This window comes from Schistocerca gregaria, chromosome 3 (assembly GCF_023897955.1).
Source record: "Schistocerca gregaria isolate iqSchGreg1 chromosome 3, iqSchGreg1.2, whole genome shotgun sequence".
In the NCBI taxonomy this organism is placed as follows: Eukaryota; Metazoa; Arthropoda; class Insecta; order Orthoptera; family Acrididae; genus Schistocerca; species Schistocerca gregaria.
This window is the reverse complement of record NC_064922.1, coordinates 616,784,628-616,805,881: the sequence shown is the minus strand read 5'-3', so window position 1 is coordinate 616,805,881 and position 21,254 is coordinate 616,784,628. Positions and strand designations below refer to the sequence as shown.

Here is a 21,254-nt window from a genome sequence, read left to right as displayed (position 1 = left end):
GGCATACACTGATTCCTCATAATGTCCCGATGCAACTGATGCCAGTAACCCCTTTGCACCCCCCCTCCCCCCTCCAGCTTCAATTTACATATAAAAAAGTTTCCTTAAAACGAAAATAAATTTTCACTAATGCTATGGCTAACTCATATTTCGGTTTTATCAGATTATTAGCAAAACGTAACAGTCACTTGTTAGCCTTCAAGTGAGATCAGACCAATACCGAAAAGTATTCAGAACTAAAATGGCGGTATCGGTTAAAAAAAGTATTTTTTTCCCATCCCTGGTGTAGGAGGTCAGTGTTGCCGGCGTAAACTGCTAGCACTTGCGAAACAGGCAGCACAGCGAGCACATCAAATTCGAGGAAGAACTGCGATCCGCTGCCTGCTGGTTCGTACCACTCTACCCCCTTAAAGTTAGTCGCAAAGCTACACTACTGGCCATTAAAATTACTACACCACGAAGATGACGTGCTACAGACGCGAAATTTAACCGACAGGAAGAAGATGCTGTGATGTGCAAATGATTAGCTTTTTAGAGCATTCACACAAGGATGGCGCCGGTGGCGACACCTTCAACGTGCTGACACGAGGAAAGTTTCCAACCGATTTCTCATACACAAACAGCAGTTGACCAGCGTTGCCTCGTGAAACGTTGTTGTGATGCCTCGTGTAAGGAGGAGAAATGCGTAGCATACTTTTCCAACTTTGATAAAGGTCGGATTGTAGCCTATCGCGATTACGGTTTAACGTATCGCGACATTGCTGCTATCGTTAGCCGACATCCAATGACTGTTAGCAGAATATGGAATCTGTGGGTTCAGGAGGGTAATACGTTCTGGATCCCAACGGCCTCGTATCACTAGCAGTCGAGATGACAGGCATCTTATCCGCATGACTGTAACGGATCGTGCAGCCATGTCTCGATCCCTGAGTCAACAGATTGGGTCGTTTGTAAGACAACAACCATCTGCACGATCAGTTCGACAACGTTTGCAGCAGCATGGACTATCAGCTCGGAGACCCTGGCTGCAGTTACCCTCGACGCTGCATCACAGACAGGATGGTGTACTCAACGACGAACCTGGGTGCACGAATGGCAAAATGTCATTTTTTTCGGATGAATCCGGGTTCTGTTTACAGCATCATGATGGTCGCATCTGTGTTTGGTGACATAGCGGTGAACGCACATTGGAAGCGTGCATACTGGCGTATTACCCGGCGTTATGGTATGGGGTGCCATTTGTTAAACGTCTCGGTCACCTCTTGTTCGCATTCACGGTACTTTGAACAGTCGACGTTACATTTCAGATGTGTTACGACCCGTGGCTCTACCCTTCACTCGATCCCTGCGAAACCCCACATTTCAGCAGGATAATGCACGACCGCATATTGCAGGTCCTGTACGGGCCTATCTGGATACAGAAAATGTTCGACTGCTGCCCTGGCCAGCACATTCTCCAGATCTCTCACCAACTGAAAACATCTGGTCAATGGTGGCCGAGCAACTGGCTCGTCACAATACGCCAGTCACTACTCCTGATGAACTGTGGTATCGTGTTGAAGCTGCATGGGCAGCTGTACCTGTACACGCCATCCTAGGTCTGTTTGACTCAATGCCCAGGCGTATCAAGGCCGTTATTACGGCCAGAGGTGGTTGTTCTGGGTACTGATTTCTCAGGAGCTATGCACCCAAATTACGTGAAAATGTTATCACATGTCAGTTCTAGTATAATATATTTGTCTAATGAATACCCGTGTATCATCTGCATTTCTTCTTGGTGTAGAAATTTTAATGGCCAATAGTGTACTTGTTTCGGGTAGTGACCACAATAGTACAGAATTTGAGGAAATGTCGTTTTACGCGCATTAGACTGTAATTATTAATTATTTTGCGCTACTGGATAGTTTCGGCTGTTATACCACTTTCGAGGGGTAGTTGACGGGCATGAACACAAACCAGTAACATGTCCAGCCATATGCGTATAGCTGGGAAACATGAGAGTTACGACAAGTATTATTCCTGTTTTAAGCGTGTCTGCTTGTCGTAAGTTTTGTATTTGCCGCCCTGTACTAAGATCTGGAGAGTCTGATGGTTTGTGCTCGTGCATGTCAACTACCGCTTGAAAATATCATGGGAAGTCGTCAACAGGTACATAAGTAACTCCAAGGCAACCTCAAGAACGTGTGTCGAGGCCCTTGTTGTTCGTGTTGTATATTATCGAGCTTGCAGACAATGCCAACAGTAACCTCAAACTTTTCGCAAATTCTGCATTTATCTATGAAAAAAAAACTGCACAATCCCCGCCAGTGGCTGATAAGATTGCAAAGTGCTGCAAAAGACTAACAACCTGCTTTAAATGTTCACATGGCGAAAACTGTGCACTTAGCGAGACAAAGAAAAAAGAGAACATAATACATTATCAGGGAGTCACAAATGGAATGGGCCAACCCAAACAACAAACAAATATCTGAGTATAGTCATCATAGGGATATGAAATGAAACAGTTACAAGGGTTCAGTCATTGATAAAGCAAATGGCAGACTTCAGTTTATTGAACGGATATGAGGAAAATGTAATTAGTATACTAAGGATATTCCTTACAAAATACTCGTACGACCCACCCTAGACAATTGCTGACTTGTGTTGGACTTATAGTGAGTATGTCTAACAGGAGTATTGTACGCATACAAATAAGGGCAGCACGGATGATCGTAGTTTTGTTTGATCCGTGGAAGAGAGTCACGGAGGTGACGAAGAAACTAAAGTGGCAAACGCTCGAAGATAGACACAAATTATCCAGAGAAAGCCTACTAACAAAGTTTCAAGATCTAGTTTAAATGAGTAATATAGGAGCAAACACTATCCGATCATAAAAAAATGGCCCTGAGCACTATGAGACTTAACTTCTGAGGTCATCAGTCCCCTAGAACTTAGAACTACTTAAACCTAACTAACCTAAGGACATCACACGCATCCATGCCCGAGGCAGGATTCGAACCTGCGACCGTAGCGATCGCGCGGTTCCAGACTGTAGCGCCTAGAACCGCTCAGCCACTCCGGCCGGCTATCCGATCATAAATACCAGGACACGCCTATGTAACGCGGAACTGGCCACTAGATATCACGAGAGTTGGACCTACCAGTTTAATAGAAGGCGGGGAGTATTTTCTTGTCGGTATGGGAACAGTAAAAGCAGAATGGGTCAATGAAGAGAGCTCAGTGTCTTAGAACGTGGACTAGTCGTTGAATGCTACCTGTGTAACAAATCCAACATTGACATTTCAACCCTTCTAAAACTACCCAAGTCGAACGTTGGCGATGTGATTCCGAAATGGAAATGTGAAGAAACGACCACAGCCGAGTCAATAGGAGGCAGACCTCATGTTCTGGCGGACAGGGACCGTCACGCAACGTGGAGGGTGTTTGTACAGAATTACATGAAATAAGCGTAAATGATCAATCGTGAGTTCAAGAGTCCTACCAGCAATCCAGCTAACACAACGACTGTTTGTGTGGAGTTAAAAAGAGTGCGGTACAACGGTCGAACAGCTTCTCAGAAGTCACGCATGTCTGCAGTCAGTGCTTAGCGAAGTTTGAGGTGGCCTAAAGAGTGACGTGACTGGACAGCTGACGATTGAAAAAAAGAGTGATTTGGAATGATGGATCGAGCTATATCCAGTGACAATCCTATGGAAGGGTTTAGGCTTGGCGAATGCCCGGAGAACGTTCCCTTCCATCGTTTGTAGTGTCAACAACGCAGCACGGAGGAGACTGTGTTTAGGGTGTGATTCTCTCAATGAGCTCAAGAGAACGCTAAATGCTCAAGGATATTAACACATTTTACAGCACTGTATGCTGCATACAGCTGAGGAAGAGTTCGGAGACGATAACATCAGGATTATAATCCATCCTGTCATAAAGCAGCATTAGTGAGGCAATGGTGCGTGGATAATATCGTTCCTGAAATCGACTGGCCTGCCCATATTACCGACGGAAACCCAGTGGAACACCATTGAGATGAGCTGGAACGTCGACTTCGCTCCAAACCCCAGCGTCAAACATCACTACTTTCTCCGGTTTCGGCTCTTGAGAAAGTCTGGGCTGGCTGTCATTGCTCCTCAGACGTTCAGACACCTGACGAGAGCATCTGTACCAGAATTCAAACGGGCATAAACGCGAAGGGTGGGCCCAGCTCATATTAATGTCCACTAACAGGTGTTTGGATTCTTTTGACCATAGAGCTTACTGTATGACCTTCACATCACTCCCATAGGGCTCGCGAAGACAAGATTAGACTAGATAGAACACACGCAAAGGCGTTTAAACAATGATTCTTCGTGTGTACCGTACAGAAAATGAATCTGATGAAGCCCTAATACGAGGGTTGTTCGGAAAGGAACGAACGATCGGTCGGGAAATGGAAACTACAGTGACAATCAAAATTGCTTTCTTTGCACATTTAGCTACGCCTTCCAGTTACGTCTCTACATAGTCGCCGCTCCGACTTAGACATTTGTCAGAGCTTTATACCAAATTTACATCACCATTGTCATAGAAGGCAGCCGCCTGTGCTTTCCAGCAATTGTCTACTCTGGTCTAAAGCGGGTAGCCTGCGCCGAAGTGTTGCCTTTGTGTCCAGTGTTTCATGTGAACAGAGATGTTTCTCAGGACGAGGCAATTAAGGCTGTATTGTGAGTGATCGAACACTTCCCGTCGAAAAGGCTGCAGGAGCGTCTTCACTGGCCCTGCAGAGTGCGGCTGAGAATTGCCACGAAGAAGGAACTGCGTGGCAGTTGTGATAGGTGGGCTGCATCCATTAAGGCGAAGCCTCTCAGCAAGCCTGCCTACTTGGCAGGAGACATTCTTGTTCTAGGCACCTTTACTTGCTCGCAGTGCTCTCACAACTGAAAAGCTCATCTTGATGCGATCAACAGGCATATTAGAGACACTGCCAAAAACGTCTGTGGAAAGCCTCATAGGATTTTCACAGTGGTTTCCATTTTGCAGCCGATCGTTCCTCACTTTCCGAATAGCCCTCGTAAGTGGCACAAAGGGACGTACCCTCTGCCATGCAGTTCACAATGGTTTGCAGGGTATAGATGCAGATGTAGCTGTAACTAGTCAAAATTTCCCGACAGTGTCAATCAGGAATTCCTGCAGTTGGGGGCACAATATATTTTGTTTTCGTAAATCCTAGAGGTGTTATAAAGAAAGAGTAGAAGAGAACTGAACGGCGCGTTTGCTGGTGCAGGCGACACTAACCGTGACGTTGAAGGGTGCTGTTTCCGGCTCCTCGCTGTGTTCGACGGCTAGCTCCGTGGGAGGAGCAGGCGAAGGCTTCTCTAGGCCCACGCCATCCCCATCGATGCTGTTGGTCTCGACCTCGTCGTGGTCGCGGTCGCGGTCGTCGCTGGCGGGGTCTCTGTACCGCAGCAGGGCGGCGCTGTTCAGCTGTCGGGAGCCGCAGCCGGGTACGGTGTTGGCCAGGACGCGGTAGGTGCCGTCTGCGTGCTCCGCGCGGATCACCACGTCGGCGCGCTCACCTGCGTCCCAACCAATGCAGCTCGCTCACCGTTGTGTACGCGTGTCACAATGCTAAGCCAAACATGCCACTGTGGGTAAGAGCGGCGCCTCGAGAAAGAATGTCAGAGCGTGTGTTTTGTATCAGTGTAATACGAGGGTCGGTCAAAAAGTAATGCCTCCCATTTTTTTTCTACTTAAAAAAATTAAGTTAAGTGAAAAATTTGAATTTGGCGCCATTCCTCAAACCTTCTGCAATCCACTGCAGTAGTAACTTTCTGTGTCAACAGGTGGCAGCACAGCAGAAGTTTGTAAGATGGCCGACATCGATGTTCGTTTGAGACAGCGTTGTATGATTGAATTCTTGAATGCAGAAGGTGAAACGCCCATACGCATTCATGAAAGACTGAAGAAGGTGTATGGTGTTGTGACAGTGGATGTCAGCACTGTTAGACGATGGGTTCGTCGTTGTAAGGAAGCTGAAGGGCAAACACCATTGACTGACGAAAAGCGGAGCGGCAGGCCGGTGAGTGCAGTGACTCCACACAACATTCAGCAAGTTGATGACATCATTCGTGGTGACCGTCGGGTGACTGCAGATGAAGTGTGTCGCATTATTTCTCTTAGTAAAGGCAGTGTGATCACGATTATTAAACAATTGGGGTACTCAAAAGTTTGTGCACGGTGGGTTCCAAGAATGTTAACCGATCAGAATAAAGAGGCAAGGAAAACAATAGCCTCCCAACACTTGCAGCGCTTCCGTTTGGAGGGAGATGAGTTTCTGAAAAAAATTGTGACCGGGGACGAAACATGGGTGCATTTTTTTGAACCCGAATCAAAGAGGCAGTCAATGGAGTGGCGTCACACAAGCTCGCCGAGGAAGAAAAAATTCAAAACTGTGCGATCGGCAGGGAAAGTTATGGCAACAGTTTTCTGGGATACAGAGGGTGTGATTCTGGTTGATTTTTTGGAGCAGGGATGCACAATAAATTCGGTTCAATACGTCACAACCCTCAAAAAACTTAAAGCACGTCTTCAGCGAGTTCGCCCAACAAAATCAATGGCAGATGTTCTTCTTTTGCATGACAATGCAAGACCACACACCAGTCGTCACACCTCTGACGAGATTGTCAAAATTGGATGGGAAGTTTTGCCTCATCCCCCATACAGCCCTGACCTGGCACCATCAGACTTCCATCTGTTCGGGCCACTATAAGAAGCTCATCGTGGGATTCATTTTGAAGATGAGGAGGCCGTCAAAACATGCGTGCGTCAATGGCTTAGGAAGCAGAGCTGTGATTTTTACCGTGCTGGGATACATGCCCTTGTTCAAAGATGGACCAAAACTGTAGAGATGGGCGGAGATTACATTGAAAAATGACAAAATGATCCTCAATGTTGTGGTTTTCAACCTATGTAATTGCATTTAAATTTCCTGACAATTAAACATAGAGAAAAAATAGGAGGCATTACTTTTTGACTGACCCTCGTACATATACTCCATCCCTAAATATATTTTTCCAAAATAAATAAAGTACATTCCTTCCTCTCTCCACCGGCCCAGCACTGGTTGAGTCTTTTTCCCCACGAATCCCTAGGAGGAGGTGGCGGTCAGGTGACTTAGATTAGTCCAAGTGTCCTTTCTCTCGAGCCATGTTCTTAGCTTAGTAGAGACACGCGAATTGATTTTTCTTTACCACCAAATTTAAACTAGGCGCCAGTTCCTAGGAAGACGTGGCGGTCAGGTGACTTAGGTAGCCCAAGTTACCTATCTTCCTACGATTTTCTTATCTTAGTTGAGGTGTGATGAATTAGCTTGTTGGAATTTGAACTTCCTGCTGGGGGGGGGGGGGGGCATGGCTGGGGGGCATGGCACTTACCCATCATCTTGGATAATGGTACTTCGGCGCAAAAACGGCCTTAGGGTTGGGTGACGTCATGGCCGCCATCTTGGATAACGATACTTTGGCGCAGAACAAGCCTTGCCCCTATACTGTTGGAGAGATCTAGTCATTTTTTATTCGCTTCAGTTATGTCTCAAAAAACGTGTTTTTGGCAATTCTGTTTAACATGCACATTGCGAAATCCGTCAAAATGTAACTCAAGAAACAAAAACAAATTTTCAAACAACCCACTTAGCCAAGCAAACATCATTAGCAAGCAAGGCACTAGTTAGCAATTGAAAGTAACGATACGTGTTTAACGTCCATATTTCATTTAATCGTATGAGAAACTTCCTAGGTGAAGACATTTAAGTTACCACATTTTACCCTCTAGCGAGACAAGCTTAGCACATCAAGAACTGTTAGTGCTAAAAATAAAGTATTTTTAACAATATCAGACCGTTAGTACTAATGTCGATTAAGGACGCATCAAAGCATAATAAAGAGACACAGAGGCGAGGAAGGTTTTAACCCTCTGTTGATTCCCCTTCCCTGTAAACAGTTATCTGTGGAAATCAATGGCTCCCTTAATCCGCGTACACACTGCCACTGGAAACATGTTTCTGTTCGAGATGTTCCATGCGGTGTATTGCACCATATGTCATACTTTGGTTCTTGTCTCTTTCCACAATGAGGGGCAAACCTTTTCTATTGGTGTATTCGCATCGTGTGCTACACTCTGTTTAAAGACAAGGAACTGTAATGATATGTCGTGCTGCATTATTAATACCAGAAGCTTCACGCGAACAAAAGAAAGGCGTCGTCTCGTTGGACTAAGCCACACTACGCGATAACTGGCGGGAGTAACTTAGTATGACAGCTGGACAGTGATTCTACTGTTATTACGTATGTGCAGGCCATTTCTCCAGCAGTCACTGTCCGCGTGTTGTTCGCAAGTTAAGTACTGTTTCTGGAAGATTAACTGCATATATCTTGTAGCGATGCGCTAATTCTTATACAAACAGTACCCTTGGTTGGAAACATCAGAATTTTGGTATGATTTGGTTATTATTTCTAACAATACACTCGTTTTAAAACATAAACTATGACATTAATGAATCTAAAAACGTGGTGGTGGCTCAGCAGGGTTTTATCTACCGCTGTCTGGTATTTCTTATACATACAGTACATTTTGTTGGAAACGGCAAAACTGCAATGCCTATAAAATTTGCTGTAGCGTCAGTAATACGTCACGATTTCATTATTTCTACGAATTTATTCGTTCCTAGGGCATATCCTATGACATATAAAACACACACGAACACACACACACAGTAGTAATGTAATAGTGACTTAAGAATTATAAGCAATTTGGATATTCTGGACACATACTGCACTGGGATTGCCTGTGACTATCATGAAATCGACACAATGTGGTGTTGACGTTACGTCGATAACGAAAGGTCACACTCACGTAATTGGATGAAGTAAGTAAAATTTGGGAAATATACGAAAACTGCGGAAAAATGAGAATACTTAGACTGTCTGGGAGTGGTCTCTGCCGACGCCTCGAATGACGAAAACCACATCTAATATTTAATAGTTATTAACAAATAGAACTCCAGTGACGTGAATTAAGGTAATTGCAGTAATTTGTTATTAACAAATAGATACAGGATGGACCTCACCCTATGCTGCACAGCTCCAGTGTGAAGCTACCTACTCAACTGCCCCAATTGTAAAAGACTAAGGTGGGGAGGGGGTGCTTGAATCTCATTGGTCCAGGGGGAGGAGGGGGATTGGAGGGGTGGGGTTGCCCTGCATGATCTTGAAAAATTGCTGGTGGTTTCTTGGGGAGAGGGGAGAGAGGGGGGAGGGTGACCTCTGTTATTACACTTCTTGCCGTTAAAATTGCTACACCACGAAGATGACGTGCTACAAACGCGAAATTTAACCGACAAGAAGAAGATGCTGTGATATTCAAAAGATTAGTTTTTCAGAGCATTCACACAACGTTGGCGCCGGTGGCGACACCTAGAAGGTGCTGACATAAGGAAAGTTTCCAACCGATTTCTCATACACAAACAGCAGTTGACCGGCGTTGCCTGGTGAAACGTTGTTGTTATGCCTCATGTACCATCACGTTTCCGACTTTGATAAAGGTCGGATTGTAGCCTATCGCGATTGCGGTTTATCGTTTCGCGACATTGATGCTCGCGTTGGGCGAGATCCAACGACTGTTAGCAGAATATCGAATCGGTGGGTTCAGGAGGGTAATACGGAACGCCGTGCTGGATCCCAACGGCCTCGTATCACTAGCAGTCGAGATGATAGGCATCTTATCCGCATGGCTGTAACGGATCCTGCAGCTACATCTCGATCCCTGCGTCAACAGATGGGGACGTCTGCAACCATCTGAACGAACATTTCGACGGCGTTTGCAGCAGCATGGACTATAAGCTCGGAGACCACGGCAGCGGTTATCCTTGACGCTGCATCACAGACAGCAGCGCCTGCGACGGCGTACTCAACGACGAACCTGGGTGCACAAATGGCAAAACGATCTCTCACCAATTGAAAACGTCTGGTCAATGGCGGCCGAGCAACTGGCTCGTCACAATACACCAGTTACTACTCTTGATGAATTATGGTATCGTGTTGAAGCTGCATGGGCAGCTGTACCTATACACTCCATCCAAGCTCTGTTTGACTCAATGCCCAGGCGTGTCAAGGCCGTTATTACGGTCAGAGGTGGTTGTTCTTGGTACTGATTTCTCAGGATCTGTTGCTGTTGTGGTCTTCAGTTCTGAGAGTGGTTTGATGCAGCTCTCCATGCTACTCTATCCCGTGCAAGCTTCTTCATCTCCCAGTACCCACTGCAACCCACATCCTTCTGAATCTGCTTAGTGTCGTCATCTCTTGGTCTCCCTCTACGAATCTGCCCTCCAATACTAAATTGGTGATCCCTTGATGCCCCAGAACATGTCCTACCAACCGATCTCTTCTTCTGGTCAAGTTGTGCCACAAACTTCTCTTCTCCCCAATCCTATTGAATACTTCCTCATTAGTTATGTGATCTACCCATCTAATCTTCAGCATTCTCAGGATCTATGGACACAAATTGCGTGAAAATATGATCACATGTCAGTTCTAGTATAATATATTTCTCCAATGAATACTCGTTTATCATCTGCATTTGGTGTAGCAATTTTAATGGCCAGTAGTGTAGTTCCCATCCGTGTAAGGAAGTCCTTGTCAGTGACCTTGTGGTAAGATCTCTATCTAAGCTCGTAGAAAGCGTGCCGATCTACTCGCGTTCCGTTGCGACGAAGCTAACCGCTTTGTTTCTGTAGGGGTGTGGAGTGACCACGCGCCTGTAGACTGCTCTCAGTGGGCTAGTGCTCGTCCGCACGGTAGCGTGTGAGACCTAACTAACGCTGTCGCCTTCGGCAGTGCTCTAGTGGGTCTGCGTGGAGATCGAGAAGCGAGGCGACTCACCAGAGGCGAGCACGGCGGAGGTGGCGAGCTGCGGCTTGACGGGCGCGCCGTCCAGCGCCACTAGCAGCATGCGGTGGCCCTCGACGGTGACGTTGACCGCGCAGTGCCCGCCGCCGCCGGCGTTCACCACGCGGAACCGGTAGCGGCGGCCCGCCGACACCCAGAACGTGTGCAGCGGCAGGTCCCCGGAGCCCTGGCGACACACCCGTTTTGCTCTGTCAAAGTAGCAAGGAAACAATACGACAAGTGGCCCGTCAATTACAGTGGAACCTCATTAACGTGGATCATCGGAATTTGTTACTTCCTACATAACAGCGGCAACAGTTTACAACGAGAGTCACTGAATTAAAATTCATTCAATCACCACTAACAGATCTTGGAAAGGTGTCAGTCAACAAGTCGACATTTAAAAAAAAACAGTAATATCATGAACTGAGTCCGCCTCGATGCAAAACACCTTGTTATTCGTTAATTTCTTTATTATCCCAAACTAGTTTCGGCGACAAATATCAACATCATCAGTGGTTTTTTTTTAAATCTAAAACATGCGGGAAATGGCATGACTGCACAAACACAGTAAAACATTACATTTTTACGATTCGTCTTTTGAAATATAGTTTGTAACTGGTACCGATATGTGGATGACATAATCTCTCTTGTAGATGAAACACACAACAGGATAGAAGAGGTACACAGTAACATCAACACAGTACACCCATAAATCCACTTCACAATTGAAGTAGAAAACAACAAGAAAATAAATTCTTGGGTCTTACAATCACAAGAAACAACTACCAACACGAATTATCCATCCACAGAGAACCCACGTCCACAAGCACTGTTATTCACAGCTCATCCAACCACCGGACAGTGCATAAATATGCCATTTTCACACACATGCTCCACAGGATAAACAGAACAACTCTTAAACCAGAAAGCTACACGCAGGAACTAAATGCAATCAAACAAATTGCTGTTGAAAACGACTACAAAACAGACATCATAAACAAACTCAACAACAAGGTAAAACGGAAACATGCAGTACACACAGACAACACAGCAGACCACACCACTTCAGAAAAAAGGGAGATGGTACATAGTAACATACAATAACAAAATATCACAGAGAATAGGAAACGTCTTGAAAAAGCAAGGGATCCCAATAACATTCAGAACAAACAATACAGTTAAGAAAAGACTAATACCAGTCAGAAAAACCTGAGACAAATTAAGCAACGCTGGAATATATCAACTCACTTGCAACTTCTGTCAGGCCCACTACATAGGACAAACAAGCAGAAATTTCCGAACGAGGTACACAGAGCACACGAGACCTCTAAAAAGTGACAGCAAACATTCAACTTTTGCAGAACATCTAATGAACAAAACCGATAACCCCTCTAATATCGAAAACGATCTACGCATTCTGAGAAACAGCAACAGTCTATACCGACAACTAACAATAGAAGAAAATTACTACATACGAAAGGCTATAGTCGAAAGGAAAAATGTTGTAAATGAAAACACAATACTCTGCAACAACACACACTTTACCGCTCTGAGAGAAATGACCAAGGACACAGAATAGAAAGCACACACACGCAAAAGAACCACTTCCACATTACACACAGAGACATAGATAATGAACAGAAGTCGTAATTCGCGCTACAGTTTTTCATAGCCTTTCTCGCCACATGCGATACGCCTCTCGCGACACGCGAGAACAGCAAAATGGCGTAATATTCTGTATCAGAAACAAAGTGCAAAGTTTTATTTTTCTGTGTATAAAAGCAGCCACATACCATGCAACGAACATCAGTACACGAATAGCTAAGCAACAGCTCAGTACAGACCAAATAACTGTTTTCCCCAACACTACAACAACCCCAAGTATACAGGGTGAGTCACCTAATGTTACCGCGGATATATTTCGTAAACCACATCAAATACTGACGAACCGATTCCACAGGCCGAACGTGAGGAGAGTGGTTAGTGTAATTGTTTAATACAACCCATACAAAAATGCACGGAAGTATCTTTTTTAACACGAACCTACGTTTTTTAAATGGAGCCACGTTAGTTTTGTTAGCACATCTGAACATATAAACAAATACGTAATCAGTGCCGTAAGTTGCATTGCAAAATGTTAATTACATCCGGAGATATTGTAACCTAAAGTTGACGCTTGAAACCTCCGACGTTCAGTTGTGTGTTGTAACAAACACGGGCCACAGTCGGTGAGCAGCATCTGCAGGGATATGTTTACGATGACGACCGTGTTTACGAGTGTGGCTCTAGTGCGCTGTTGTGGTTTGGTCTAGCTGTCGCAGTGTCCGCATGTAGCGCTTGCTGCTATTGTTATTCTGCATTCGTCTTCGCACGCGGACACCGTGTTACCAGACGTCTGTGATAGTGTAGTGTTGCAGGAACTGTGACCATGGTGTATTCGAACTCTGAAAACGCGGAGATGATACTCATCTATGGCGAGTGTCGACGAAATGCAGCTGAAGCCTGCAGGGTGTATGCAGAACGGTACCCGGACAGAGAGCATCCAACGTGCCGCACATTGCAAAACATCTACCGCCAACTGTATGCAGCAGGTGTATGGTCGTAGCACGCAAACGTGTCCGTAACAGGCCCGTTACAGGAGAAGCGGGTGCAGTTGGTGTGTTAGCTGCTGTTGCCATGAACCCACACATGAGTACACGGGACATTGCGAGAGCCGGTGGACTGAGTCAAAGTAGTGTCATGCGCATACTGCATCGTCACCGCTTTCACCCGTTTCATGTGTCGCTACATCAGCAATTACATGGTGATGACTTTAATCATCGAGTGCAATTCTGTCAATGGGCATTAACAGAGAATGCGTTGCAGTTGTACCTGTTTACCGATGAAGCGGGTTTCACAAACCACGGGGCAGTGAATCTACGGAACATGCATTACTGGTCCGTGGACAATCCTCGCTGGCTCAGACAGGAAGAGCGACAGCGACCGTGGACTGTAAATGTATGGTGCTGAATTATTGGCGACCACCACATTGATCTCACTTCATTGCAGGGGCCCAAACAGCAGCAACATACATCGCGTTTCTACAGAATGATCTGCCAAAGTTGCTCGAAAATGTCCCACTGGAAACGCGTCGACGTATGTGGTATCAGCATGATGGTGCAGCTGCACATTCCGCAATTAACACTAGGCTGACCTTTGACAGGATGTTCGACAGGCGTTTCATAGGACGTGGAGGGCGCATAAATTGGCCAGCCCGTTTTCCTGATCTTACACCTCTGGACTTCTTTCTGTGAGGTACGTTAAAGGAGAATGTGTACCGTGATGTGCCTATAACCCCAGAGGATATGAAACAACGTATTGTGGCAGCCTGCGGCGACATTACACCAGATGTACTGCGGCGTGTACGACATTCATTACGCCAGAGATTGCAATTGTGTGCAGCAAATGATGGCCACCACACTGAACATCTACTGGCTTGACATGTCGGGACACACTATTCCACTCCGTAATTGAAAACGGAAACCACGTGTGTACGTGTACCTCACCTTTCATGGTAATGTACATGTGCGTCAGTGAAAAAGACCAATAAAAAGGTGTTAGCATGTGGACGTAATGTGCTGTTTCAGTCTCTTCTGTACCTAAGGTCCATCACCGTTCCCTTTGGATCCCTACGTAATTCGGTGCTCTCCGATACACACGATCGAACAGCGGAGGAGTTGTACTCAAGCGTCAACTTTAGGTTACAATATCTCCGGATGTAGTTAACATTTTACAATGCAACAAACGGCACTGATTACGTGTTTGTTTATATGTTCAGATGTGCTAACAAAACTAACGGGGTTCCATTTAAAAAACGTAGGTTTGTGTTAAAAAACATACTTCCGTGCATTTTTTTATGGTTTCTATTAACCAATTACACTAGCCCCTCTCCTCACGTTCGGTTTGTGGAATCGATTCGTCAGTATTTGATGTGGTTTACGAAATATATCCAGCGGTAATGTTAGGTGACTCACCCTGTATACTGCTGACATACGAAGTTCACCTTTTAGTATTTGTTTACTAACAGCCGCTCACGTGGTTTGCAGATGACATGATGTTCGCTAAGTAAAAAGACGGCAACAGAAAAAAAGAGCACAGAAAAATATGTCGCAAACAGCGCCAATAATTGCTTAAAACATGCTGTAACATACAATAAATAAGGTAGTATGAAAGTATCAATTGAAAACTATTTTAAAAGACGAATTCTAAAAATGTAATACTGTTTTACTGTGTTTGTACAATCATTCCATTTTATGCATATTTTAGATTAAAAAAAACCACTGATGACGGTGATATATGTCGCCGAAACTAGTTTGGGATAATAAAGAAATGAACGAATAACAAGGTGTTTTGCATCAAGGCGGATTCAATTCCTGATATTACTGTTTTTCTATGCAAACATGGACCAAATGGAAGAGTTCCTAGACAATAATATTAAGTCTACATTTAGCTTTACTGTACCGTACTGCCACGTGTGTTGCGGCCGTAAAATGACGTCAAAGAGGAAAAGGGTGGTAGTCCCCATGAGCAGGAGGTTAGATGCACTGTGTAGGATAGATGAAGGAGAATTGTTCAAAAACATTGCAGATGGATCTGGAATTGAAGAATATGAAAATGATGTTCAGATATAGGTGTTAAAGACGTAAATCAGTGTCTACAAAATGACAATGGCGTTGTCTGCATTTTGATTTTTCAAGACGAAATGGAGCCATTTCGTGTCCTGCAGACAGTGACGGTAGTGTGATGGATTGGCTGACGAAGCTGGTACTTAGTCTGAAGACATTGTGTTACGCACAGAGTCAACAATGCAGCTGGACAAGATAATGGTTCATCTGGAATGCCAGGCAGTAACAACTGCATAATGGTGGTTGTTGTGGTTTTCAGTCCTGAGACTGGTTTGATGCAGCTCTCCATGCTACTCTATCCTGTGCAAGCTTCATCTCCCAGTACCTACTGCAACCTACATCCTTCTGAATCTGCTTACTGTATTCATCTCTTGGTCTCCCTCTACTATTTTTACCCTCCACGGTGCCCTCCAATACTAAATTGGTGATCCCTTGATGCCTCCGAACATGTCCTATCAACCGATCCCTTCTTCTGGTCAAGTTGTGCCACAAACTTCTCTTCTCCCCAATCCTATTCAATACTTCCTCATTAGTTATGTGATCTACCCATTTAATCTTCAGCATTCTTCTGTAGCACCACATATCGAAAGCTTCTATTCTCTTCTTGTCCAAACTATTTATCGTCCATGTTTCACTTCCATACATGGCTACACTCCATTCAAATACTTTCAGAAATGACTTCCTGAAACTTAAATCTATACTCGATGTTAACAAATTTCTCTTTTTCAGAAACGCTTTCCTTGCCATTGCCAGTCTACATTTTATATCCTCTCTACTTCGACCATCATCAGTTATTTTACTTCCTAAATAGCAAAACTCCTTTACTACTTTAAGTGTCTCATTTCCTAATCTAATTCCCTCAACATCACCCGACTTAATTCGACTACATTCCATTATCCTATTTTGCTTTTGTTGATGTTCATCTTATATCCTCCTTTCAAGACACTATCCATTCCGTTCAACTGCTCTTCCATGTCCTCTGCTGTCTCTGACAGAATTACGATGTCATCGGCGAACCTCAAAGTTTTTATTTCTTCTCCTTGGAATTTTAATACCTACTCCAAATTTTTCTTTTGTTTCCTTTACTGCTTGCTCAATATACAGATTGAATAACATCGGGGAGAGACTACAACCCTGTCTCACTCCCTTCCCAACCACTGCTTCCCTTTCATGCCCCTCGACTCTTATAACTGCCATCTGGTTTCTGTACAAATTGTAAATAGCCTTTCACTCCCTGTATTTTACCCCTGACACCTTCAGAATTTGAAGGAGGGTATTCCAGTCAACATTGTCAAAAGCTTTCTCTAAGTCTACAAATTCTAGAAACGTAGGTTTGCCTTTCCTTAATCTTTCTTCTAAGATAAGTCGTACGGTCAGAATTGCCTCACTTGTTCCAACATTTCATCTACATCTACATGACTACTCTGCAATTCACATTTAAGTGCTTGGCAGAGGGTTCATCGAACCACAATCATACTATCTCTCTACTATTCCACTCCCGAACAGCGAGCGGGAAAAACGAACACCTAAACCTTTCTGTTCGAGCTCTGATTTCTCTTATTTTATTTTGATGATCATTCCTACCTATGTAGGTTGGGCTCAACAAAATATTTTCGCATTCGGAAGAGAAAGTTGGTGACAGAAATTTCGTAAAAAGGTCTCGCCGCGACGAAAAACGTCTATGCTGTAATGACTTCCATCCCAACTCGTGTATCATATCTGCCACACTCTCTCCCCTATAACGCGATAATACAAAACGAGCTGCCCTTCTTTGCACCCTCTCGATGTCCTCCGTCAATCCCACCTGGTAAGGATCCCACACCGCGCAGCAATATTCTAACAGAGGACGAACGAGTGTAGTGTAAGCTGTCTCTAGTGGACTTGTTGCATCTTCTAAGTGTCCTGCCAATGAAACGCAACCTTTGGCTCGCCTTCCCGACAATATTATCTATGTGGTCCTTCCAACTGAAGTTGTTTGTAATTTTAACACCCAGGTACTTAGTTGAATTGACAGCCTTGAGAATTGTACTATTTATCGAGTAATCGAATTCCAACGGATTTCTTTTGGAACTCATGTGGATCATCTCACACTTTTCGTTATTTAGCGTCAACTGCCACCTGACACACCATACAGCAATCTTTTCTAAATCGCTTTGCAGCTGATACTGGTCTTCGGATGACCTTACTAGACGGTAAATTACAGCATCATCTGTGAACAACCTAAGAGAACTGCTCAGATTGTCACCCAGGTCATTTATATAGATCAGGAACAGTAGAGGTCCCAGGACGCTTCCCTGGGGAACACCTGATATCACTTCAGTTTTACTCGATGATTTGCCGTCTATTACTACGAACTGCGACCTTCCTGACAGGAAATCACGAATCCAGTCGCACAACTGAGACGATACCCCATAGCTCCGCAGCTTGATTAGAAGTCGCTTGTGAGGAACGGTGTCAAAAGCTTTCCGGAAATCTAGAAATACGGAATCAACTTGAGATCCCCTGTCGATAGCGGCCATTACTTCGTGCGAATAAAGAGCTAGCTGCGTTGCACAAGAGCGATGTTTTCTGAAGCCAAACTGATCTTCCCCGAGGTCGGCTTCTACTAGTTTTTCCATTCGTCTGTAAAGAATTCGTGTTAGTATTTTGCAGCTGTGACTTATTAAACTGATAGTTCGGTAATTTTCACATCTGTCAACACCTGCTTTCTTTGGGATTGGAATTATTATATTCTTCTTGAAGTCTGATGGTATTTCGCCTGTCTCATACATCTCGCTCACCAGATGGTAGAGTTTTGCAAGGACTGGCTCTCCCGAGGCCGTCAGTAGTTCCAATGGAATGTTGTCTACTCCGGGGGCCTTGTTTCGACTCAAGTCTTTCAGTGCTCTGTCAAACTCTACACGCAGTATCGTATCTCCCATTTCATCTTCATCTACATCCTCTTCCAATTCCATAATATTGTCCTCAAGTATATCGCCCTTGTATAGACCCTCTATATACTCCTTCCACCTTTCTGCTTTCCCTTCTTTGCTCAGAACTGGGTTTCCTACTGAGCTCTTGATGTTCATACAAGTGGTCCTCTTATCTCCAAAGGTCTCTTTAATTTTCCTGTAGGCAGTATCTATCTTACCCCTAGTGAGATAAGCCTATACATCCTTACATTTGTTCTCTAGCCATGCCTGCTTAGCCATTTTGCACTTCCTGTCGATCTCATTTTTGAGACGTCTGTATTCCTTTTTCCGTGCTTCATTTACTGCATTTTTATATTTTCTCCTTTCATCAATTAAGTTCAATATTTCTTCTGTCACCCAAGGATTTCTACTAGCCCTCGTCTTTTTACCTACTTGATCCTCTGCTGCCTTCACTACTTCATCCCTCAAAGCTACCCATTCTTCTTCTACTGTATTTCTTTCCCCCATTCCTGTCAATTGCTCCCTTATGCTCTCCCTGAAACTCTGTACAACCTCTGGTTCTTTCAGTTTATCCAGGTCCATCTCCTTAAATTCCCACCTTTTTGCAGTTTCTTCAGTTTTAATCTACAGGTCATAACCAATAGATTATGGTCAGAGTCCACATCTGCCCCTGGAAATGTCTTACAATTTAAAACCTGGTTCCTAAATCCCTGTCTTACCATTATATAATCTATCTGATACCTTTTAGTATCTCCAGGCTTCTTCCATGTATACAGCCTTCTTTTATGATTCTTGACCCAAGTATTACCTATGATTAAGTTGTTCTCTGTGCAAAATTCTACCAGGCGGCTTCCTCTTTCATTTCTTTGCCCCAGTCCATATTCACCTACTACGTTTCCTTCTCTCCCTTTCCCTACTACCGAATTCCAGTCACCCATGACTATTAAATTTTCATCTCCTTTCACTATCTGATTAATTTCTTTTATTTGATCATACATTTCTTCAATTTCTTCGTCATCTGCAGAGCTAGTTGGCATATAAACTTGTACTACTGTAGTAGGTGTGGGCTTCGTATCTGTCTTTGCCACAATAATGCGTTCACTATGCTGTTTGTAGTAGCTTACCCGCATTCCTATTTTCCTATTCATTATTAAAGCTACTCCTGCATTACCCCTATTTGATTTTGTGTTTATAACCCTGTAGTCACCTGACCAGAAGTCTTGTTCCTCCTGCCACCGAACTTCACTAATTCCCACTATATCTAACTTTAACCTATCCATTTCCCTTTTTAAATTTTCTAACCCGATTAAGGGACCTGACATTCCACCCTCCGATCCCTAGAACGCCAGTTTTCTTTCTCCTGATAACGACATCCTCTTGAGTAGTCCCCGACCGGAGATTCGAATGGGGGACTATTTTACCTCCGGAATATTTTACCCAAAAGGACGCCATAATCATTTAATCATACAGTAAAGCTGCATGCCCTCGGGAAAGATTACGGCCATAGTTTCCCCTTGCTTTCAGCCGTTCGCAATACCAGCACAGCAAGGCCGTTTTGGTTAGTGTTACAAGGCCAGATCAGTCAATCATCCAGACTGTTGCCCCTGCAACTACTGAAAAGGCTGCTGCCCCTCTTCAGGAACCACACGTTTGTCTGGCCTCTCAACAGATACACCTCCGTTGTGGTTGCACCTACGGTACGGCCATCTGTATCGCTGAGGCACGCAAGCCTCCCCACCAACGGCAAGGTCCATGGTTCATGGGGGGAGGCTGCATAATGGTGTCACACATAAATGATGTACGAATCTGGCTCATAAGAAATTTTCTGATTTTCCAGTGTAGAAACACACGATTATTTCAATATCTGATCAATGTTTGTGTGAAAATTAAGTATAATTTTTGTGCCGTTACGTGAAAGTAAATATATCGTCTATGTTTATCACATATCATTCTAATTTCTCCTGACTTCCCGGACTATCTGAATGACCTATCGTCCCACCCTAATCCGGATCAACGAGGTTCCACTACAATCAAAACACAGGCTTTAGACAGAGGGGAAACAAAGAATAGTACTGTTATTTACTCTCATACACCCATTCAACAAATAAAAGAAATTTAAGTAAAGTAAAATGAGCATTTTTTATTAAATATTCACTACAATACGTAAGTTCTTAGCTCTTAAACACTAAAAGGGGGAAAACATCACTTTGTTTCCGAACCATCGTAAATTTTGCTATTCCAGTTTTATTAAAAGTAAATCATAAATTATAGGTTATACACTCGTTAGTTAAAATTATTAGATCGCCGGTGGCATGTTACATACCAAATTATGTGCAAAAGGTCCTGTTTTATACCCTGCCCCAATCGTAAATTTTATGTGGATTTAGTAATCTAGGGTTACGTAACATAATAACACAATATTTTCTTAAATATTAGTAGTCAGTTTAACGTTATTCTCCTTCCACGAATTATGCTTCGTGGACTCAAATCAGGCGACGCTGGCGGAATTAGTTTAGGAAATGAAACATTAAAAGTAGTAAATGAGTTTTTCTATTTCGGCAGCACCATAAGTGATGACGGTCGAAATATAGTGGAAATAAAATGCCATCTGGCAACGGCAAGAAATGCATTTGCGAAAAGTGAAATTTGTTAAAATAGAATATAAAATTAAGTGCTAGGAAGTGAAGGTATTTGTCTGGAGTGTAGCCTTGTACGGAAGTGGGCCATAAACAGTTTGGACAAGAAGAGGATAGAAGCTTTTGAGATGT

General features: G+C 44.0%; 1 protein-coding gene across 4 annotated transcripts in view; it reads right to left on the bottom strand.

Annotated features, from left to right (window-relative positions):
* The window catches only part of LOC126353852 (uncharacterized), a 301,397-nt gene that overhangs the window by 64,716 nt on the left and 215,427 nt on the right, over positions 1-21,254 (bottom strand). For all 4 annotated transcript variants that reach the window (XM_050003012.1, XM_050003013.1, XM_050003011.1 and 1 more), the window contains exons 6-7: positions 10,902-11,094; positions 5,263-5,543 (exon numbers count right to left, since the gene is read on the bottom strand). In XM_050003012.1, coding sequence (XP_049858969.1) covers positions 5,263-5,543; positions 10,902-11,094 — 474 coding nt within the window. The remainder of the gene's footprint in view (positions 1-5,262; positions 5,544-10,901; positions 11,095-21,254) is intronic.